We start from the raw sequence: 24,926 nt of genomic DNA, 5'->3' as shown, positions 1-24,926 counted from the left end.
GAATGTGACTCAAATTTGGATAAGTGTTAATCAGTGAAGTATTTGTCAAGTAGATGTGTGAGATCCATGTATGTACAGTCCTTTTGAAGCATAGAGGGCTTCAACTTAAGTAGATGTATGAGATCCATGTATGTACAGTCCTTTTGAAGCATAGAGGGCTTCAACTTAAGTATATGTATGAGATCCATGTATGTACAGTCCTTTTGAAGCACAGAGGGCTTCAACTTAAGATGTGCTATAGAAAGAAAAACTAAAAAGAGGGGGTAAGTAGTAACAATGAACATTTTCAAAGAATTTTTTTCCAACATCAACAGTTTTCAACAAAACTGGATGACACAAAACACTTTGTGTGGTCTTGAATATTTGTTATCATTCAGATAGTAATGGTATCTTTAAACACACACACATTAAGAAAAAACTTGCTTCAAATAAATTAAAGTAGTTTTTATTGACATTAAAAATCTCAATATTTTAATGACATGATACATGTATTTGTAAAAAATATTTCAGAAGACAGACTGCATGAATGATAAATGGCTTCATACTAAGATTGATCTGCTGACTGAAAAGATTAATTTAATCACATGTACACTTATTGATATATAGCAACTTTCATAAACATGGTTGTTTCCCAGTGTTAAATTATCAAAGCTTTCTCATGCTCATCCTATTTGCAGATGGCTTACTTAGATTAGATGTGTAATCGCAAACGAGCTGTCATGAAATATAACCAGACAATTCTTACTTCACAGACACCAATTACTGGGCTCAGGCCCAGACAAATTGATGCTTTGTACAACCTGAGAGAATCCAAAGACTTAGTAGTTGTATTACCCACAGGATATGGAAAAACTTTGATTTTTTAACTAAATCTTTTCTACCTACACTGCAAAGTCATAGTACTGGAACCTCTTAATCAGCTTTGTTCCACACTTGATGGACATGTGATACGTGTCACTGAACAGTTTTAAGATCACAGTACCTTATGCATAGGTGAATTTTCATATATGGTTGGACATCCAGAAGACATACTGGATAAAAATGTTCTTGAATGCCTACTTGAGGCTGAATGGACAAAGCAACAGGTATGCTTGATTACTGACGAGGCCCAATGCATTCTGCAGTAGCAGGATGAATTTAGACCTGCATACAATGAGATTAAAAATCTTCGGGATCTTTTTCCAGTTTGCACAATCTGTGCTATGACAGTAACTATTAATAAAGGCAGCATCAAATCTATCAAGAAAGAGTTTAAACTTTTCAGATGCAGCATAATTAATTGTACACCTCTTCATAGAAAAAAACATCAATTTGCTGGTAAGAAGACGACCACCATATTCAAATGACACAACACCAACTTAACCTTGTGACTGTTTTCAAATCACTGTTTGAGGACCTTATTAGAACAAAGGAGAATGGTTCATGCATTTCTGTAACAATAGTCTACACAAGACTTGTATGGTGTGGTAAAGCTATTGAGCAAGCTAAGCTACTTCTAGGTGATCAACTGTACAATGGAACAAAAAATGGATGTGATGTGATGTGATTTTGATTTTTAATATAGCTTTAACAATTTTTTAGTCATATAGCTACGATGTCTGCAATGTGGCAGTTTATAGTGATGTCTAGCACTGGGGCATCAAGCCGCAGACATGTAGCATGATGTCCCACCCAGTCACATTATCCTGACACCAGGCCAACCAGCTGTTAGTACCATATTTTAAGTCTCTGGTATGACTCAGCTGGGGATCGAACCCATGACCTCCCGCATCCAAGCCAAGGTGAACGCTCCACTAGGCCACCAGAGCGGTTCATGCATTTCTTTAACAATAGTCTACACAAGACTTGTATGATGTGATAAAGCTATTGAGCAAGCTAAGCTACTTCTAGATGATCAACTGTACAATGGAACAAAAAAAGGAAGAAAACTGCACTGTTGTGCAATACCGCTATCCACAATATTGCAAAGTAAATGAATATATTCTGTGCTATCTTTCAAGTGAAAACATTCACATAAAAATAATTTCTGCGACAGTTGCAATTGGAATGGGGGCAGACCTTAGATAGGTGCATAGAGTGATTCATGCTGGATCCCCATCTTCAGTGGAAGGTATACTCATAAACACCATAAAATCAGTCTTTGTTGTATGTATATTAGGTCTGAAAACATATACAATTTGATACCTGCATATTTCTACTGCCTCAGATATAGTAGTTGGAGTCTGTTGGTCCTTAAGAAAAGGTCTTTGCACAAAACAGTGACAGAAAATGAACTTCTTCCTTGTGTTCTCAATTAATTTACCAGTTCAATTAGTTTATTTTAATAACAAATTATTCATCATTCTCAAATTACTGTAAACTTGTATCATGAGCAAAAGGAGACTATGGTTGTGTTGTGACAAAAAAGGGAAATGTATGACATTAATAGCTTCAAAATTTGGGAATTGTATCACAGGAGGAAAAAGATAAGCCCTAAACTTACATGTTGGAAGTACAACTGGAGAAATGTACAAATTGCTTACTTAAACAAACCACCAATTCCTCATCATCTCACACATGCATGGGCGGGGGGATTATTCTAATGTTATTGATTGATTATCATTGATTAGCAAGTGTGGTACTAGTGCATGCCTGTAGGTGTGATTACGAAAAAGGGGCAATAACTTTGTTGTTCTTGTTGTTGTGGGGTTCAATGCCATTTTTCAGCACATGATAGGCTATACATGGTGGCCAATAATAATGGTGGAGGAAGAACCCGGGAAAACATTGGAAAGAACCACCGACCCATGAGAAGCTACTGGCAAGCTTTCTCACATACCCACATTGGCTGAATCTAAGACTCAAACAGGTGCAGATAGAGGTGAAATGGCAGTGATCCATAACGAAGAGTGCTGTAGACCACTCGGGGCCCCAGCAATAACTCTGTGTGTGTGTGATTGGATTTTTAACATAGCTTTAAAATAATATTCAGTCATATCATTAGGATGTTTGCAGTGTAGCAGTTTTTAGTGATGTATAGCACTGGGGCATAATGCCACAGACATTTATTATGTCCCACCCAGTCACATTATACTGACACTAAGCCCACCAGTCCTAATACTAACTTCTTAATGCTGAGCACCAATCGAGGCAGCTGCCAGAACCATTTTTATAAGTTTTCTTATGACTTGTCTGGGATTTGAACCTGTGAACTTCTGCAACTGAAGCATGGCAAGTGGCTAATAATGCCTACCACAATGGCATGTGGCTAAAAAATACCTACTAATGGCAACTGGCTAATAATGCCTACCTATGGCAAGTGGCTAATAATGCCTGACCTATGGCAAGTGGCTAATAGCGCCTACATATGGCAAATTGCTAATAATGCCTGACATATGGCAAGTGGCTAATAATGCCTTCCTATGGCAAGCGGTTAATAATGCCTGACCTATGGCAAGTGGCTAATAACGCCTACCTATGGCAAGTGGCTAATAATGCCTGACATATGGCAAGTGGCTAATAATGCCTTCCTATGGCAAGCGGTTAATAATGCCTGACCTATGGCAAGTGGATAATAACGCCTACCTACGGCAAGTGGCTAATAATGCCTGACCTATGGAAAGTGGCTAATAATGCCTGACATATGGCAAGCGGTTAATAATGCCTGACATATGGCCAGTGGCTAATAATGCCTTCATATGGCAAGCGGTTAATAATGCCTGACCTATGGCAAGTGGATAATAACGCCTACCTATGGCAAGTGGCTAATAATGCCTGACCTATGGAAAGTGGCTAATAATGCCTGACCTATGGCAAGTGGCTAATAACGCCTACCTATGGCAAGTGGCTAATAATGCCTGACCTATGGCAAGTGGCTAATAATGCCTACCTATGGCAAGTGGCTAATAATGCCCGACCTATGGCAAGTGGCTACTAATGCCTTCCTATGGCAAGTGGTTAATAATGCCTGACCTATGACATGTGGATAATAATGCCTGACCTATGGCAAGTGGCTAATAATGCCTGACCTTTGACATGTGGATAATAATACCTGACCTATGGCAAGTGGCTAATAATGCCTGACCTATGGCAAGTGGCTAATAATGCCTTCCTATGGCAAGTGATTAATAATGCCTGACCTATGACATGTGGATAATAATGCCTGACCTATGGCATGTGGCTAATAATGCCTGACCTTTGACATGTGGATAATAATACCTGACCTATGGCAAGTGGCTAATAATGCCTATCAGTGGCAACTGGCTAATAATGCCTGACCTATGACAAGTGGCTAATAATGCCTACCAATAGCAACTGGCTAATAATACCTGACCTATGGCATGTGGCTGAACTATGGCATGTGGCTAATAATGCCTGAACTATGGCAAGTGGCTAATAATAGCTGACCTATGACAAGTGGCTAATAATGCGTGACATGATTCAAAGACAAGGAAATACGTTAAATGGGGTATTGCCACAAACAATTTCTTTTAACTATCAACCTTTGGATTCTTGATGATCTAGCAATAAATCATAGACTTTTGCCACACAAACTCAAGAAAATGAAGCCAAACCCCTTATGATACACTAAACTAAGACTATTCACCAGTTCTAGCATTTAGAAATTCATGGGCCTTTAAAAGAAAAGACCTGGACAAAGTGTGAAGTTTACAACCAAACCAAGCTGACAATAAAAACTAATATTTCCTAATCAAAGACCATTAATAAAATATTTTTAAATCACAATATGTATCATAATTACCTGACATGCTGTAAATAAATTGTTTTATAAAGTGTTTTTCTACACCTACATTCCAAAATCTGGTCAGACTAATAACCTGACCAACATCTATATTGCTCTCAAAGCATATGACTCCAGGCAATTGTAACACTGTAAAATTAATCAGTACAATGCAATGATGAGGGCACAAATTTCAGACAAATTAATTCTCTGAGGGTTGTTCAATGAAGCTAGTTAATGGAATGCATTCAATTTAACTATATTGGTCCAGAGTAGGTGACAATACAGTTAAAAGGTAAGTAGTGTTAAGATCCAAAGAGATTCATATTCTGTATATATTTTGCTAAATGTAACCTGATTTCACAAGGCCAGTAGTTTGGAAAATGTAGTGTGCACACTCCTCCCAGAATTTCTTAACATTTGCTGATGGTATTCCATGCTCCTCCACAAACTCCATCATTGCTAACTTCTCTTCTTTGATCCATTTCTTGTATGATCTATTTTGGTCTGGGAACTGCAATCAATAAACAGTTATGAGCTATAATGTTTGAAATTAACTGTAAGTATGAGTTGGTACTTGTCGTATAAATCTCAGACTTAGTAACAAATATTTTAAATTTATCAAGAATTTGGAAAGACAAATAACTTAGTTAAATACCTATTGCTACTTAATAATGCAAGTATTTACCTATTGTCTTCTGGAAATAATAACCACATGTTCAACCCTTAATGTTACAAGGCTGTTAATTGCATAATAATGTATGAAAATTACTTGCTAACAACTATTATAACAACCAAGATAATACACAGAGTATATAATGAAAATAATACTGGATTTCAAGCTATAAGCCAATGAAATGTTTGTTTATATGTCATTTATATCTCGATGTTAAAACACACATGATGTCATAAAATAGAATACAGTCGTCTTGCAATACAGTAAATGTAAGTGTCACACTGTCTGATATATGCATATAATAATGGCATGGTAAACATTCAGATATATAGAGTGATTATATGATTCTTCATTTCAGTACTTCATTACAATAATAAATACTTTTTATATTCCCATGTGTACCTTACAAATGCATACATAATGATAAACAATTGATTTTAATTAATACTTATTTACTTGTCTTACTGATGAGTAAAATGCATAAAAATCATGTATAGTTTTAAGAGAATATCTGTTTTACTTTAGTAACAGATCTGAGGCAAAGTGAGTATCAACATAAACAAGGTCTTGAATGCAAACCTTGAGGATAGACATTCAGACTTTGTGCAAAGTGAATGAGTACAGGATGTTGCCAACGGCAACTGTAAATAATATAATATACCTCTAATTGTCTGCGCTTCTCTATCTGCACAGGAGTCTTTCCTGTTGGTGACGACCTCTCTCTTTTACAGTAGGTCTGGAAACTTGGATGATGCTCCATTCTATAAAATCAAAAAAGAACATTTCAAGAAACATGTTTTTTATTTTTTATTCTCACTTGGTATCAAAGAATCAATTCAGCGTATTTTCAAATGACATAATAATTATTATTAATTTTGTAACCATTTTCTATAGATATAATAAAGATATCATTGAAAGCATTTTCATTTTTTATGATATATGCTTCACATATCTTGTTTTATTGTCAGTCATTAAACATACAATATTAAATTTAAGTTCCCTAAACAAATGGATATTTATTTAACTTCATACCATGAAGATTTCATTATAAACTTTGGCATGTATGTATAGTTTTATTTAATGCTTGAGTTTTCTTTTATAAATATGTAAACACAGAACACCAGAGTAAATAAGATTTTATCAATTGGTACATTTTATAAATATGCCCATGTAAACACAGAACACCAGAGTAAATAAGATTTTATCAATTGGTACATTTTATAAATATGCCCATGTAAACACAGAACACCAGAGTAAATAAGATTTTATCAATTGGTACATTTTATAAATATGCCCATGTAAACACAGAATACCAGAGTAAATAAGATTTTATCAATTGGTACATTTTATAAATATGCCCATGTAAACACAGAACACCAGAGTAAATAAGATTTTATCAATTGGTACATTTTATAAATATGCCCATGTAAACACAGAACACCAGAGTAAATAAGATTTTATCAATTGGTACATTTTATAAATATGCCCATGTAAACACAGAATACCAGAGTAAATAAGATTTTATCAATTGGTACATTTTATAAATATGCCCATGTAAACACAGAACACCAGAGTAAATGAGATTTTATCAATTGGTACATTTTCAATGAATCAGTCAAAATGAGATTTTTAATTCCGTACTTGAGCTCATTCCAAGCCTCCAGCAAATCCTCGTATATGAAGGCTAGTGTTTTGGTTTTAATAAGTGCTAGCTATACATGAACAGAGGAATCCTTTACCCCCCCCCCCCCGATATCCTTCTAACTTTCTCCCCTGTGACTTTCAACACATTTCTTAAACAATTCATTTAAACTGTGTTGTTTTATATTGACTCCTCTTATTTTTAATGTTTATATAATTTAACATAAAATCATGAATGATGTTTTATCTCTATTTCCATAAAAAGGTTTATATCCAAACCTAAATAAAATGCATCAAGTCCTATTATTGCAAGAACATGTATCTTTTTATGTACAAAATGTCCCTGAATCATTAGACCAAATTACTACTCTCTTTGAGAAACTCCTATCTAAATCATGATTAATCTTTGGCAAAACCTGTGCTGTTACATTGAACAATATATTAATATCAATGTAAAATTGGTCAAATTGCTGTCCAGTTTTTGGCATTGCCCCCCCCCCCCCACACCTTGAAGAGATTTGATGTTAGCCTTTAGCCAATTAAGGTTGTCATCTATCACCTTATACCAATTCCGACGTAATAATTATCAAGCAATCGATAGCAAATGGAATGTCGTACATGATGCAGTCGAAATGTGCAATATTTGACAAAATGTCGTCACTTTAGCCCCTTCGTAGAAGAGGGTTGTTATATCGATCCTAATATTTGACAAAATTTGGGATGTCATAGAAAACTATATATACATATTTATATAAAATTGGTCAAGGAATTCAGTGCAACTAGAATATTTTAGATGACACAGCGTGAAATGTGTAATATTTGCAAAACAATCGTTACCCTCACCCCTGGTAAAATGGGGAAGATATTTTTGTCTTAATCTTTGGCAAAATTAAAGCTGCCGTACATAACCTCATATCAATTTCGACGTAAATTTATCAAGGAATCGATTGGAAAAGGAATTTTTGTGATGACATATTGGGAAACGTGCAATATTAACAAAATATTGTTGTGTGTATCCCTATACTTTGTCTTCGCCTAATTGTAGAAATATTTGTAAAAATACCTACGTAGCAGATTTGCGGGTCAAGCTTGAACACAAGATAACTACTAGTATAGTTAAACTCGAAAGTATTAGTAAAGTTCGCATTGTGTCACTAACAAGCAGAATATTAAAGCAATAACTATGCCACGGTTAGATTACCGAGATCTCTCCATATGAAGCCATTTGTTTTGATCACGTGACAATATGGCGTCGACGGAGGGCAACGCAGGAACATACTAAGCAGGGAACCAGACTAGCGGAAGGAGACAACGTTACAATAGGACTGACCTCGGCATTTGTTGCTTTATCCCATGTGTCGCACTCCGCCAGAAGTGATTTACAAAACACACCATACTAATGTGTATTCCGAGGTCGTATTCCCAAATATCAAAAGATCCGGGTTTTTTCGAAACCGATCACTTCTATTTAGGCATGATGGAATTGCCAATTACAACCAAGATATACTTAACAGGATTATTAATTAATTCTTTCCAGGAATGGTAAAGACCGTAAATGTAATGCCTACAAATAATACACCCTACCCCATGAAGACGACATCTAATGTTTGAGGAGTAGAAAACTGGCGATTTGGCCCTCTGGCAAACTTTGCGGTCTTTCCAATCGTTCTCGTCTCTACCCACCATAACAATTTCACCCCTATATGAGTGTTGCCTCTTATTCCCTTTAAATGCAGATCCGAGCATCAACGTGGTTCAGTCATTGTGGGTAGAGTCTCGTCCGGATGAAAATGCCCGCAAAGAGGGCCTGTGGGGACAAACACTGGTCTTTCATATTACTTTAGTCTACAGTGATTGTAGAAACGACGAAAACTCATGCAGAGGGATGTACTCAGAATGGCAAGTCTACGGTAGTGATCAATATACAAAAATACTGCTAAGCCTAGTACAATGAATGACAGCCTCTGCTGTGTATGATTTTCCCCACAGTGTGTTATAGTCTCTATAGCAATTGGTATATGCACATTGATAATTTTTCACTGATAAAAGAGAAACTATAGTTGAGCTGTGAATATTTTCGTACTGAAGAAATGTTCGTAGCGGTGTATATATTGCCTTCACTAACTGATGTTATTAATACATCTCTCTCTCATCTGGGGAATTCCCATCATTTTTCAAAACTGCCATTGTAAAGCCTCTGCTAAAGAAATCAACACTCGATCATAAGCGTCAAGAACTACCGCCCAGTTTCTAATCTCCCATTCATATATTAAAAATAAGCATCTGAATTCAAGCAATCTTTTTAGCAATGTACAATCTGTATATCGCCTTTGCCACAATACTGAAAGTACTCTTCTAAAAGTAGTTAATGACATTCTTTCTGCTTTGGATAGCGGAAAGATTACAGTCCTCACCCTCCTTGATTTGTCTGCAGCATTTGACACAATAGACCATAATATATTACTTCACCGTCTCCATCATGTATTTGGCATTCATGATACAGCCTTACTGTGGTTCAAGTCCTACTTGGTCAACAGGACAAAAATTGTGTCTGCAAATGAAATACACTCCAGCCCAGTTGATCTATGTTGTGGTGTTCCACAGGTGTCTGTTCTTTGACCTGTTCGCTTCATTCTGTACACTCATCCGCTCTCAAGTGTCATATATCATCATCCAGTGTCTCACCAATTGTACGCTGACGAAACCCAAATATACAAATCTAGCCACCCAACTGAAGTTGATGCTACCATACAAGATGTAGAGATGTGCATTTCTGATGTGAAATCACGGATGACATGTAAAAAGCTGCAGATGAATGATGATAAAACTGAGGCCATTCTGATCAAAGATTTTCTCATTCACATCCTTTACCTCAAACAATAAATATCAGCAACACCAATATTAAATTCATACAATCAGTACGAAACCTAGGTGTTACTCTGGATAATACTCTCACATTGCACCAACATGTCATGAACATATGCAAGGCCGCATATCTTGAGCCGAGACGCATCAGCTCCATTCACAAATATCTTTCAGTTGATGCCACTAAAACGCTTGTGTGTTCATTAGTACTTTCAAGACTGTGTTCATTAGTACTTTCAAGACTGGACTATTGTAACTCAGTTCTGTCTGGTTCATCTCAATATTTACTCCAGAAACATCAAAAGGTTCAAAATAAAGCTGCTCGGATCATCATTAGAGTACCATGATCAGAGCACACCTCCCCGCTGCTCTGATCCCTATACTGGCTATCCATTCGATCCAGAATTAAACGGAAAATTTTTTCTCTGTGCTACATTTCACTGACTGACTCCAGTCCAACATACCTATCCGACGTCACCCATGTGTACACACCAGAAAGGTACTTACGCTCCTCTTCTGACAATCGAATACTCACTATTCCCACTATGAAAATAAAGTAATACGAACAACGTTCTTTTGCGTACCAGGGCCCGGCAACGTGGAATGAAATGCCCGCTGAACTTAGTCACAAAGACACAGTAATCCCATTCAAGCGTGCTCTTAAAACTCACCTATTTCGACTGCAAGAACAAACTTAAAGACCTAATAATGTTTCCTACCTTACATATTTTCAGCATGTTTTATATGTTTCCTAATTTCATGGTGTTTGTTTTTGTAATAATATCATTATATATGTTGTTTATGTTATAGGTGTTGTCTAATGTTGTAAAGCGCTTAGAGCTTCTAAAGACTATTCGCTATACAAAGTCCTCATTATTATTATTATAATATACAACTGTTGAGTGGCGACGAAACTGTTGATTCGCAGAGCAAACTGGAGGAATTCATGGAAAGTTTTAATAATGGCGTAAATCTTCCAAAAGACCTTAATGTCAAAAATGTGAGAGAAAAACTAAGATTGCTTTATTGTTTGAATGCATCATACAGGGTTAGGGTTCATTAAAGCGGCACAAAGATGTTGCAGGAATTTTCCGAAACAAATTCAAAGCACATTGATAAATTGGTGAATCTGAGAGTGACCTTAAAAATGGAACGAAAGAAACTTCTGCAGCTTTTTGAAGCAAATAAAACTAGAAAGAACCTGGATGAATATCGTGCATGAAAGAGTACACCCTAAGAACACACATAATAACTCGCCCACTTCTTCTGAAGCAAGTGACGTTTTTGATAATGTCAATGACGAAAAAGTTCAAGAGCATGCTTGTTTAATAAATGCTTTGGGGCCATATATATATATATATATATATATATATATATATATATATATATATATATATATATATATATAAGAATGGCATCCGAACTCAATTTGTTTTGCATGGCGAATAAATTACTAAACTTTTCGATGTTCTCATCAAGCACAAAATGTGGACGAAATTCACGAGAGGAGGTTTAACATTATTGGGTACGTGCGACAAAACTGATGTTGCTATCGTACTCGATGACAATCCTTTGTGTTCACTGAAGCTGACTTGTTTTTGAAAGATGTTTTACTCAACACCACAGAAGGATTTCGCGTGGATACTCTGCAATAGGCGTAGTTAATTATTTCGCAAGTGTTAACTTACAATTTCGTGTTCGCCATGGAGAGTAGGAGTGGTGGTGCTGCTAACGACGTAGAACAGAAAATGTAGCAGTGTTTTCGTCAATTAGATAAACGCTCGCACGTATCTATATAAGGAGATCCATGACATTAGGACGCAAAGCTGCCTACTTTGTAAAATATGAACCCTGTGGCAGAACATGTCATTATGAATATTCTTGTAGAACACATACGCAAGTATTACGAGATGGTCTATGGGTACGACCTTGCCTGTAATTTGGTATCGGGATCCAATCACGTAACCAACTTTGCCAGCCTTGTGGATTTGTCCGTGAGTACTTTAAAGCGTGGAGAAACAAATCGAAATCACAAACATGCGTGGCTACCCAAGTACAAGAAGATACAACAAAAATAAATGAAATAATAACCAGCATTGAAGCGATCGCAGTTTCTGATCTTGAGAACGTACCAAAAATTAAACAAGCCATCGACAAAATGGCTCATTTAGAAAGACGCTTCGCGCTCCTTTAGTATAAACATGCATACAATGCCACAGCTAAAATAGCTGGCACGACAGCTTTGCATATACATACCAGGCGTATGAAAAAAGCAGACATACTTGAATTATTGAATCCTACATTTGTACTGAATCAACAACTATCACCACCAACGGTCGTCACTGCAATATCAGCAGCAACAGCAACCAACAAAACAACGGTAAAACAACTAAGACAATTTGCACAATATCCGAATATCCAGAGGCGCACGAAAAGACGACATCCTTGCGATACTTTACGAGTATGAGGAAAACCGTCCTTTTCGTCTTGCCTCTGCTATCGCTACTGAAGCGGCTGAGTATGTTCTTGAAAAAACACAAAAAAGACAAGAGCCTGAATTCTAATTTCAGAAACTTTATGGTGAGTTTGAAAATCACATGGCAATTATTCGATCAATTTACACACCAGGCAAAGACGCTCGACAACTATTGCCTAATATAATTCCGGAAATCGTTGTTGTTGTTGTTGTTGTAGGGTTTAACGCCATTTTTCAGCACACAATAGGCTATACATGGCGGCCAGTATTAATGGTGGAGGAAGAACCAGGGAAAACCCCGGAAAGAACCACCGACCCACGAGAAGCTACCGGCAAGCTTTCTCACATACCCACACTGGCTGAATCCGAGACTCGAACCGGCGCAGACAGAGGTGAGATGGCAGTGATCCGTAACGGAGAGCGCTTTAGACCACTCGGTCACTCGGGGCCCCTCCAGAAATTGTAACTGTCTTACAAAACTTTGGTCACGCTGTGATCAAAGCAGATATTGTCCTTTGCGCGCATCTGGTTATGCCACTTTGTCGTGACAAGGATGGATTTAAAACTGTTATTCCGTGGATTCTCCGTGGAAACCGCATAATTCGGAACCGCAAAGACAGCAGCGCCACCAATAATGAAATTGACAGAGGCATTGAAAAGATTCTCGAGAAGCTGAAGAAATCCACCAATGCAAAATTGGGATGGACTCTCGAAAGATTAACCCAAGTCGAGGTCCATCTCTCGCCATATCATCCGTTTCGTGGATCCAGTTACATAGCAATACTAAAATGTGTTCAGTTATCAACATTAACTTTGATAATCTTTGTTTTTAATGGGAAATTTTTTGTCTGCGTTATAACCATGAAGTGATCACCAAGATATGCGTCGAAAATATAGGCAACACGTGGGGAAACTCAACTTTGGTGATATCGAGTTTCCTGTGCAAGTTACCAAAGCCACACTGAAGAAATTAGAAAATTTAACTCAGGTATCGCTGTTAATGTATTCACGTATGACAAAGGCTTTTATCCGCAGGTACTCTCTCCCCAGAGTTATTACATAAGAATTCTAACTGATTTGTTGTTGCTTAGTGAAATGAAAGAAACGACCGTGCTGGACTTGTCCAAGCTGTTCATGTACGAGTTTTACTACGACAAGATTTAAACCGCTTTATCAGGATCGGGTTAAGATGCTTTTTACCGACACTGACTCGCTGTTGATGCATATCACAACCTATGATGAGAATGCGGACATGGCACAGCCAAATTAGGTGAATGAGTTTCATGTCAGCGATTATCCTAAAGAACAATCATTGTTTAGTTCCGCCAATATAAAGGTGGTTGGCATATTAAAAGATGAATGCTCGGTAAACCAGTCGAAGAGTATGTGGGACTCGGGCCCAAAATGTACTCGATTGTTGTCGAACCGGAGACCAAGAAACATAAAAGAACACAAAGATGTTCCAGAGTTGGTTGTGCAAAAAGATCTCAAACAAGAATTGTGCAAAAATATCTCAAACACGAATTGTGCAAAAAGATCTCAAACACGAATTGTGCTTGGAAAATCTTCGAGACCGTCATGAATCCGTACACACCGCAAATATGATCTGATCCTAGAACCATTACATGGGTGCATAACCATACGTACAAATGTGATTTTGTTACCGCTGGCTACTATTAAGTGATGGACACTACCTGATGGGAATACCACTTACGTGTTTGGTCATCGTGATAGTACGAGCCGACTTTCGTTTGATACCGGTTAACGTGTCAAAACAAATCCTAGTGGCAGTTCTGTGTCTGCTGTAACGACATGTAATTCTTCTCGTACAAATGCACGGCTGAGAGGGCGAGGTCTACCAGGTGATGTATGCCCCAATAGGTAACGAGTTGGTTGTTTAGGGGTATCAATACGTTCCGAAATCGTAAACACATCCACGGACCATACGAGTAAGTTGCACGAAGTTGTTGCACGCCTTCTAGCTCTCCATGTGCATACAGAACCGAACAAGCTTGACTCTGAGCGGTTGTAACGGTGCTGGCTGTGCCATCATTTTCTGACTAATATTAACGGTTTTTGTCGAATCACATTGGCTGATTTTAATACAATGATACGTGTGGTTTCATTGTTCAAGGCTGTTATGACGAAAAGAAGGCGTGATACCCATTACCGAGACCGTTCTGGCCTCAATAGCAATAGTTGTGCGTACTGATGACCGAATAACCGTTCTGCAAGAGTGCTATTAAATCGATCGACAATAGCTTGGTCACATTGTACACTGACATGTCCACACACGTATTCGCACATGGATTTTGACAGCATCACAACCACAGATTTGAGAAATTATTTGCCAGGATTCACTTGTAAAAATCACGGGCATGTGAGCGGTCCTTGTGGCTAAATACGTCCGAGTGCATTTGCTACATTAGGAGAATCCTTTGATGGCAACGGCTCTCCTTTGTATTTACTGGTATTTACTGGTGACTAGCAGAGACTCTAAAATTTCCATACGTGTTCATGAGCCCACACTTAGCTTGTCATTGACATCGAATCTCAAATGTATCCGGTTGATATTGCACGGTCCTCCGTAAGGTCAGTGTTACGTTGGCCTGGCCACATTCCAGATGATGAACGATTCTTTCGTGTGGGATATCATGTTGCGCCTGACATTGTGAGAATTTCTGCATCAACCCAAGTTAATTTAACCCGTGACGTTGTTAGTGGTAGATATGAAAACAGGTCGGAAAAGACTGACGTATTTTTCCGGGTTATATTCTGTTTGGGTTTTCACCAACCGTGGAATCATATGACTTGATACCGATTACACCCTCAGCACCTTTGTAACTTCCATGTCATAATAATCGGCTGACACATATTCGTTGTTATTGATCAGGGCGGGCACGTGATTGATCTGTGTAAAAAAGACCATCAACAACACAACTTTACATAAGAGATCAACCTGATATTTAATAATAACAATAGCAACGATAGGTTATACATGGCGGCCAGTATTAATGGTGGAGGAAGAACCAGGGAAAACCCCGGAAAGAACCACCGACCCACGAGAAGCTACTGACAAGCTTTCTCACATACCCACATTGGCTGAATCTGAGACTCGAACCCAAGCAGATAGAGGTGAGATGGCAGTGATCCGTAACGGAGAGCACCTCTTCGCGTAGTTATTGCAAGAAAACCTGTTTGCATGACATATTACAGAAACAGGCTAGGTGATGTTGTTCGTGGATTATTTGCAAGTGCACCAAATCCACTCTCAACCTTATCGTCGCGTGATGCTCTCATCGCTAAGCTAGTTGCAATGCGAATTGCGGATAGCGTTTAAAATGCCACTGTTGGTCGATTAAAAAAGAGGCCCACATGCATTTCAGTGGCTTCGAGATCGATTACGACGATCAGCAACACAAGCACCATCAAACACAGGTTCAGGTACTTTGCCATCGACCGAATCAATGCCTCTTGCAGTTAGTAAAATCATTAACGAAGCCGCTGAACAGCGAATATCAGTTTCAGTATTGCAAATCTGGCAATGGGGTGTTTATTTGCATGGCATTAGAGAAAATCAAAAATGTATAAACCATAGACCAGTTCAAATAAGTATTTGATCAAGTTGTTATGCATATTTGATTTACTTGTATCTGATTTAATATATTTATTTCAATTTAATTGTTTGTCAGTTTAAACAAAAAATTGATTTTTTATTACATGTTATTCTAATGTAAGTTTATTCTCTAGAGATGATACTTTTTTCAGAAAATAGTTTGACCTCGACTGTTTAGTTTATAAACATCATGCGTTGATCTAAATCCTGACCTTCTTTCAAAATTTTTGGCAACCACGTAAACAAGTTCTATCTTTATTTTAAAATGATTGGTTGTTGTCGAAGTCATGATGGGACTATGTGTTTAAGATGTAAACAAATTGTTACTTTTTATTTCTTAAAATAAAATGATTGGTTTTCGTCAGATTCACAATGGGCAGACGTGATCTTTAACAAGTACTTAGTTTTTATGAGCTTCCAGAACATGATCACGTGACCCCCTTGCTTACGTTTTAGACACCATATAACGTCTGTTTTGGAGAATTATTCTCAGTAGAAGCTGGGCTGTTCAACTGAAAGTTCTATGTTGTGATATTTGGAGTTATTTCAAATTACTTGGATTCAAAAGGACTAATTCTGTTATTTTTCTGGAAAATACGTGTGCTTATGTAAAAATGTCGAACAAGAACAGGTTTTTTTTCACCAAAAAATTATTCAGTGATCAGAAACCGGAGTGATAATTCTTGTTTCTACAAGGAACTGGAGAATTCAAAACTACAGATTTCACCATACGTCATCGTTTTTCATCTTGGATTCTTCGTCGGGATTCGAACTTGAAATCAGTAGAACATTTGTTTAAATTAGGACTTCAACAATTTTATTCGTGGATTATTCTTGGATTATTTTTGGATTTGATTCTATGAAACCAAAAATTCATATTTTTCATTCTTATATACTTTTTCCAGGGAAATAAATTATTGTATTTTTTTAAAGCTAGCAGCAGAGAGGGCGAACAGACCAAATGATTCCGACAAACAAATAAAACAAACAAAAAAATAAACACGTAGAAAGGTCCAGATTTTCACAAATGAGCGTTTCCTTGAGATGATTTTATTTTTTGTTGAAATCAACCCCATCAATAAAACCCCATCGAAAAAGGTGGCTGAAAAATAAAGTACTCTACGTGTTTATTTATTTTTTTGTTTAATTACTGGACGACCAACATTGGTAGGCGCCCTCTCTGCTGCTATTAATTAAAAGATTTTATCAAGACCCACACGATATCTTGTTCTTGGATCATGTAAATTTATTGTTATAAATCCATGCGGAGTAGCTTGCGCTCGTGAGAAGAAATTTCTGAATTTAATTATATCCATGTCACCGCTGCACCAAGTTTGATGAATATTTCGCAGCGTGTGTGTGTCTACGCCATTAAACACAACTAAAATATTGCAATTGTCTCTAATCACCTTCGGAATTTGTGTATATCGTTGAGTAACATAGATCACATCTGTATTTTTATGTCTACCTCGGGAAAATATTCTGGCTGGGTTTGCTTGTTTATCTAGCATCACATCGTCGTATACAACTAAATTATTGATAAATCCATCTAAAACATCTACGGACGGTGCTTCGTCAATATCGGTTATAAACTCTACAACATCATTACCCTCGTCCAGTAATCGCGCGTTTTCACTAAAATCTTTAAGTACATCATAACATCGTAGATCATCAGCGGATGGTGCTACTAAATACAATTTATCCCATTTCAACCATCTCATTATCAGATTAAGTAATAACTGCGTCTTACCCGATCCAGATGGTCCTATGATAATCATTCTGATGGAGTTCGGTAGCGCAGGATGATGTTTAACTGGCTCTCGTTTTCTTGTCGCTGAGAAATCAATTATATCCATATATATTATATCATGAATTTATATTGTTTACGCTGTAGATTTAAAACTCCAACTGTTGATTTAGCTACGGTTACAACAAAAAATAAAAAAATAGCGTATGGTGGAAAATGTTCTGTGTGCGGTAGGAAGAAATTTTCGTTTTTACCTAATAAGCGCGGTGGTGATGTTGCTAATTTGATGTCAAAGTTTCCAGGTGCTCCATGGGCTAAATACAGCGGAGAAAAACATCTACCAGGATATAATTATTGCGGTCCTGGTACCAGACTTGATATCAGGCTCGATAATCAAGATCAACCAAAACCAGGCGAGGAACCAATAAACGCTATTGATCGAGCTTGTCACGCTCATGATGTTGCGTATAAAAGTAAAAATCTACAAGATAGACATATTGCAGATGTGAAATTAATTCACGCACTAGATTCTATAAAAAATAAAAATATCAAAGAAAAATTAGCTAATTGGTTAGTAAGATCCGCGATGAAAAGTAAATTAGCGCTTGGGGCTGGTAATATATAAATGGAATTAATTTATTATTCACCGAGAGGACCCTGGAGAGGCAAAGCAGCAATTGGTAAACTTGCTGATGCAGCAGCGGTTAAACATTCTACTGCTAAAACGTGGTTATCTAAGCAAGCAATATGGCAAATTTATCTACCACGTCCTAAACAAATTCAGTACGCGTATTTCGATGTCAGTGTTCCTAATGAAGTTCATGAAGCTGATATTCTGTTTTTACCGCATGATACTGTGCGTGGAAAAACGTACAAGTACGCGTTAACCGTAGTTGATGTTGCAAGTAGATATAAAGAAGCAGAACCGTTATCGACGAAAACATCATCTGAAGTAGCCGATGCGTTTGAACGAATTTATCAACGAGGTGGTGGACCACGAGGTGGTCTACGATGCCCACAGCTACTACAGGTTGATCCTGGTAAGGAATTTCTTGGTCCAGTATCATCGTTGATGAAACAACATAATACCAAAATACGACGAGGACATACTGCAATTCACCGTGATCAGGCAATTGTTGAGCGTTTTAATCGAACACTTGCCGAGCGGTTATTGGGATATCAATACGCGAGGGAATTTATTCAGGATAAAAGATCTCGCGAATGGGTTGCAAGATTACCAAACGTGATAGCTGCATTAAATAGCGAGATCACACGAACAACCAACATGAAACGCATTAATGCAATTACGAAAAAAAATATACCAACACAACGAAAAGATGTTGAAAAACAGAAAATATTGGGTGATGTTACAGTTAGATATTTATATGAGCCTGGTGAACTTGAAGGTGGTAAAGCGAGAGCGACTGATCCTATTTGGAGTGTTACCACACACAAAATATCCACCGTGACAAGATCGCCAGGTAGACCTGCAATCTACAGATTAGATTCGGCTGCTCCTCAACGCGGATTTGTACGTGAACAACTACAAATAATCCCCACGGATACAGAATTACCACCGCGATCACTTAACTAGCACTAGCGCCAAGGTTGCCTGCACCCCGACGTCGATTACACTCGAGACAGGTCAGCATATTTTCTCGTGTATGACCGCGACTATTATCCTTTCTGTCTACGGTAAATTGTCTTGAATCATTACTCGAATACCGCCATAACATTATACAATTACAACTTGCGCAATGATTATTCTGCTGATGTTTTAACTCAATAATAAATTCAACATCAAGATCAAAGTCGCGCTTATTTTTTTTATCAGATTGTTTATATCCGATTAATTTTTTTTTATTATATCATCATCGATGATGTTAAATTTATCAGCGATTTCAGGAATTATAATTCTACGTAATTGAGATATTTTTCTGACCCTCGATACCGCTAAATAGACTAAATTTGACCACTCGATGTGATCGTCCACAATCCAGACTCGTGTGTCAGAAATAGTTAATCCCTGAGAAGAGTGGATCGTCATAGCGTATCCCAACACCCATGGAGATTTGTCAGCGTGTAGTGCATCTTCGACCACACTGATATCAACGGCGACAATATCATTTAATACGAGATTCTGTTTTTCAGTCTGTCCTGGAATATCAACATTAATATTCTGTTTTCGTGTATCTGATGGTCTATAACACAACGGTACGGGTAATTCTGAATATTTTTCTTTATGTAGTTGAAATAACTGCTATTGTAAATCGTCTCTGATTATTTTTCTGCTTGCTACGATCAAATCGTTGGGTCTCCATAAATTAAAAAAATCACCCATTGATGTCTCTGAGATTACTCCGCGTAATATTTCACACTGAATTTTGTTTGATTGTAATCTGACTAATTTTTTAAACTCCTTCAAATTTGCATCGAGAGCTCTATGATCATCATCTATTTCTTCGTAATAATCAACGAAATTTTTTAACCAATCATGTGGAGATAATCCAACAAAAGGCGGTGGTTGACCATGATCGCCACACATTATTATAGCGGTATTTTTCGTCAACAACCAATCAAGAAACATTTTTAATGTATCCAATGACACCGTACATATCTCATCCCAAATAATTATTTTAGGTATATATTTTTCTCCCATTCGTTCAGGAGTTCATATATCCCCGCGCCACCGAAAGAAACTATGATACGTGCACGATTGTACTTGCCGTTGTTTCATCTCACGTGCAAGTCTATGTGTGGGTGTCAGCACGATCATATCTGAATTTCTAAAAACATTGATTGCTCGAGTCGTCTTGCCGCATCCACCAGGTCCATTGAGATATACTGTCTTATATCTGGTTATTGGATCACTCACCGGCGGCGCTTTCGACATTTCTGATATTTTATTACCCTCACGATAAAAATCTCTCATTGGAACATCTGCTGATTCTATGTAATTGTGTAATATTTCTTTTTTTATCCTCCACGAACCCCATCGTTCATCATTACTTGTAAATTTCATAACGGATTCTAAATATTTACTCGAAATATAAAACGAATCTGTTGCGACTCTGACTGCGGTCTTGTGAAATCTATTAATCATCGATAATAAATTTATAGAAACATAAGCCAACATGGAAGATCTTAGATGAGTATACTGTGGGGAGACGTCATTTATGTAACTAACGATCGTGCCCAATTTTGTTCCGTCCGATAAATAAACATTTTCTCGATTTACAAATATATTTCTCGCTGTTGTATCAGCGATTATAAAATCGTACTCGGCATCATCTAAAATTAATCGTGTGTGATGTCTTTTATGATCATATGCACCACCTTGAGTAAATTTACCTATAATTCTTCTACCGAGATCTTTTGCGGTTTTGAGTTTAATCTCGAGAATTTTAGGAGCTTCTTTGATGATATCATCTTCGGAAACATCAGGACATTTTTCCTTAAACTCGCTAATAACTTCATCGAGATTGATATAATCTGGCATGGGCAACCAAACTTCGGTCTGTGCATGATATGATATAATTGCCTCACTGACCACCAACGATGTCAGTATCGCACAATCTATCATATATCGTAACAAAACTATAGGTGCCCAACGTTTTTCACAAAAATGTCTGCCAAACCAAACATAACAAATCTTGTGAAGATTTTCGTTAAGCTCGAATGATTCAACACAAGCAAATCCAGTCAGATCAAAATCAGGTAATGGTCCATTAATTGCCACTCGAGTCATCTCGTTTGTGGGGTGACCGAATCTTTTGAAGTACACAGAACAATCTCCGTATCCTAGGAAACTTCCTGGATAACATGCAACCATATCAACCGAAATAACATCATCGTAATTATACTTGATATTCCATAATCCGCCGTGTCCGTATTCGACGCAACTTGCGCGTACGTCCTCGAGTAAATCAAATCGTGTTGGTTTCCATGAATTTCCTTCTCTAGCGAAATGAGCCGCAACAGATGGAACGGTAAAACAATTAGTTAGTAATTTATCGGTATTTTCCGCGTGTTTGCACTCTAAAAACTTATCCGCGAGATTTTTCATCTCGTCATGGAGAGATTCTGTTCGATATATTTCACCATTTGGTCTAACAAACTGATCAAATTCACCTTCCTCATCACTTTTAAATAGCCATACCGATACAGGATCGTTTTTACTTATTTCGTTGATAAAATCAAACATGTCTGCCCCCATATCTATGGGGTAAAATCTAACAGTTCGATCACGTGGAAATATTGTTACTGCGCTGGTCCATGCGTGCGCGTTATGATCAATAATATTTATTGGAGCTCCTTTTGATTTATATTTGGATTCGTACAGTACCTCCCCCGTTATTGTTGATACTGCTGTTGGAAATTTTAATATTTTTCCTAACTCAGCAACATCTTTTATTGCGGAACCTGTATCCTTAACTGAATCAGCCCACGATTTTATTTTTTTACGTCTTAAATCAGTTAATCCATTTCCACGCATCGCGTTTGTAAAGTGTTCTATTACTCGTTCGGCTACACAATTTAACCTTGAAAATTTCATCGGCGCTAGTTTATCAACGTTGGGTTTTTTATTTATCTCATAGATTCCATAAATAATCGCTGTTACAGGATACGCTCGCTCATAATACGGTTTGTCAATACCCGTCAATAGACCCGGTCTGGAATTTTTACTTAATATGACAGTTTTATTATTACCAAGGACAGGATCATATTTGTCACGGATAATCCAACTACCTGTTTCTGTTAATACAATAAATTTTACTTTAAAGAAATATTTTTGATTACCCTCGTATTCAGTGATGTAGTTAATGATAGTTGCCGCTCGCTTGTCATTCATTGTGGCGTCCTTGACAGAGTCGACACTGACTTTGTCAGTGTTGCGCATAATCTTGAACGTTGACCATGTGTGAGATGCACCATCTGTGTAAAATTCCTTCTTGGCGTCGTGAATTTTCGAGATCAGACTTTTATTTTTCGGATCAACCAGATCTCGTACTGGTAAGTCAGAAGATAATCTGTCAAGGTTGAATTTATACTTAACAGGCCTAGCTTGGGATAATTTCTCAAACTCGTTCATATAATTAAAACAAATATTTAAATAAAAAATATTATATATACAATGTCTCAATGCAGATGGTTGATGATAGGTTCAGTAAATCGATGCAATAAATCCTGTAGAGGCGAATTTTGTTGGATGCACTTACAAAGTATACGATGAGGAAGTCTAGGACCAATACCGTGTCTGCGGTGTGGTGTTGGAGTGCGAGACAAAACAAAATTATGTGGAAAGTGCGGGGGAAAACGGTTCAGAGAGCTTAAAAGATTTTATGACAAAAAAAATAATAATGGTGAAAACGCTATAAAATCCGTGGAGGATTATATATCAAGATTTCAGACAAACAATGATTTAAACAAATAATATTATTATAATGGAGCAAAATATATTTGTCCCACATTCCACAATAACAAACTATGAATCAGATCGTAATGGTATGATTAGAAATTGCAGGTTGAAGAGACCAGTTGGTTATATTACTAATGCTGGTTATCTAATGTTCACATACAATGGAAAAAAGAAACATTATCTGTGTCATAGATTTACGTACGAATGTTTCTTCGGAGTGATCAATGACGGTCTTGTGATCGATCACATTGACGGGAACACTCAAAACAATAATTTATCCAATTTACAAGCTATCACACACAGCGAGAATAATACACGTGGTAATACTGGAAGATGTAAGACAGTTTCTAGAAGGGCGGTAAATTCCACAAACACAGAAACTGGCAAAGTAATTACATTTCGTTCGATGTGTGCTGCTGCGAAATATTTTGATATTCACTCACATTCAGTACAAAAAGTAGCAGAAAATATATATAAAACCGCTTTATCAAAGAAATATAAGCAGAAAATCATCTTTCAGTATCAATAATTATCATCACCACATTATTAACTATCATCACCACATTATTAACTATCATCACCACATTGAATTAATTTTTTTAATTTATGTCACAGTATGCCCTCCATACACCACTGAATTTTTGATTATATAAGGGGGGATTACTTTGTAATATATAGTTTTCTTCGTAGATTTTTGATTTTTTATGATCGTAATTGGTCAGTTTAACTAATTACGTCGTAATTAATTACTCGTAGAAGCATATTTATGGTTTTTAAATATTTCCCATCATACAACATTACGAGAAATCAGGGCAATTTTACAACCGCTGTTATTGATCCGCAGGTAGCTATATGCAATCAGCTTAGAAACCGTTGTTAGTGTACAGGTGCATTTCACAAACCGTTATTGATTTCGCAGGTGTTTGCAGTCTGCATAATACAGATATATTCAGAAACTGCTGTTATAATTCAGAAACCGTTATTTTAATGCAGGGTAGTTATTTAAATGTAGAAATTATTATTATTATTCAGAAACCGCTATTTTAGTGTAAATATATTTGAAATTAGTTCCTTAGTTATATATTAACTTCCGAAACATATGTTTCTAACAAGATTTGAGAGCTCAATCAGTATCGTATTGGACTGTGACGCTCGCGGTCCAGGATCGAATCCCATGACCGACAATTGGTCGGGTGGTTACGCATATTAGCGATTTTTATAATTAATTGCGGCACCGCCAGCCCCCCTCCGCGAGAACACCATCCTGCCATGTCAAACGTGGTAGATACATGTTTTTGTATTTCCCACGGGTTGATTATTGTGGGTGGGTGTTCTCGCGGAGAAAATGGCCTCATTACATTACATCTCATTTCATTCATTCATTCATCACATCTCATTACATATATTTCATCTCATATATATTTCATTACATCTCATTACATACTTAATGAACCTGCTAAAAGACTCGAATAGAGGTTCCATTTCATAATATATGTTTGTGCCGTCATTCATTGCATAATGAACCTGCTAAAAGACTCGAATAGAGGTTCCATTTCATAATATATGTTTGTGCCGTCATTCATTGCATAATGAACCTGCTAAAAGATTCGAATAGAGGTTCCATTTCATAATATATGTGCCGTCCATGCATAATCTGAGCTCGCTAAAGACTCGATAGGGGCTCTTCATTCATTAAATGTTCTGTGTGCCTGGTGAACTTGGTAGAATGCGATGGCAATCTGCGAGTTCTTGGCTGTACTGTCCAT

General features: G+C 37.1%; 1 protein-coding gene across 6 annotated transcripts in view; it reads right to left on the bottom strand.

Moving 5' to 3' along the window:
- Positions 1–2,831: 2,831 nt before the first annotated feature.
- The window catches only part of LOC149798527 (uncharacterized), a 51,562-nt gene continuing 29,467 nt past the window's right edge, over positions 2,832–24,926 (bottom strand). For 2 of the 6 annotated variants that reach the window (XR_016420983.1, XR_016420982.1), the window contains exons 2-4: positions 6,058–6,157; positions 3,286–5,234; positions 2,832–3,228 (exon numbers count right to left, since the gene is read on the bottom strand). Coding sequence is in view for 1 of the 6 variants with exons in the window: in XM_089957338.1 (XP_089813464.1) it covers positions 5,064–5,234; positions 6,058–6,157; positions 8,105–8,184 (351 nt within the window). In the remaining 5 variants the exon portion in view is untranslated. Of the gene's footprint in view, positions 5,235–6,057; positions 6,158–8,104; positions 8,263–24,926 lie in introns of those variants that run through there. The other 4 variants (XR_016420980.1, XR_016420981.1, XR_016420979.1 and 1 more) reach the window with 4 other exon arrangements.

The sequence above is a fragment of the Sinohyriopsis cumingii genome, chromosome 5 (assembly GCF_028554795.1).
Source record: "Sinohyriopsis cumingii isolate HCF-2022 chromosome 5, ASM2855479v2, whole genome shotgun sequence".
Lineage (NCBI taxonomy): Eukaryota > Metazoa > Mollusca > Bivalvia > Unionida > Unionidae > Sinohyriopsis > Sinohyriopsis cumingii.
Note: the sequence above shows the minus strand (reverse complement) of the source record. Positions and strands in the feature narration are given on the sequence as shown.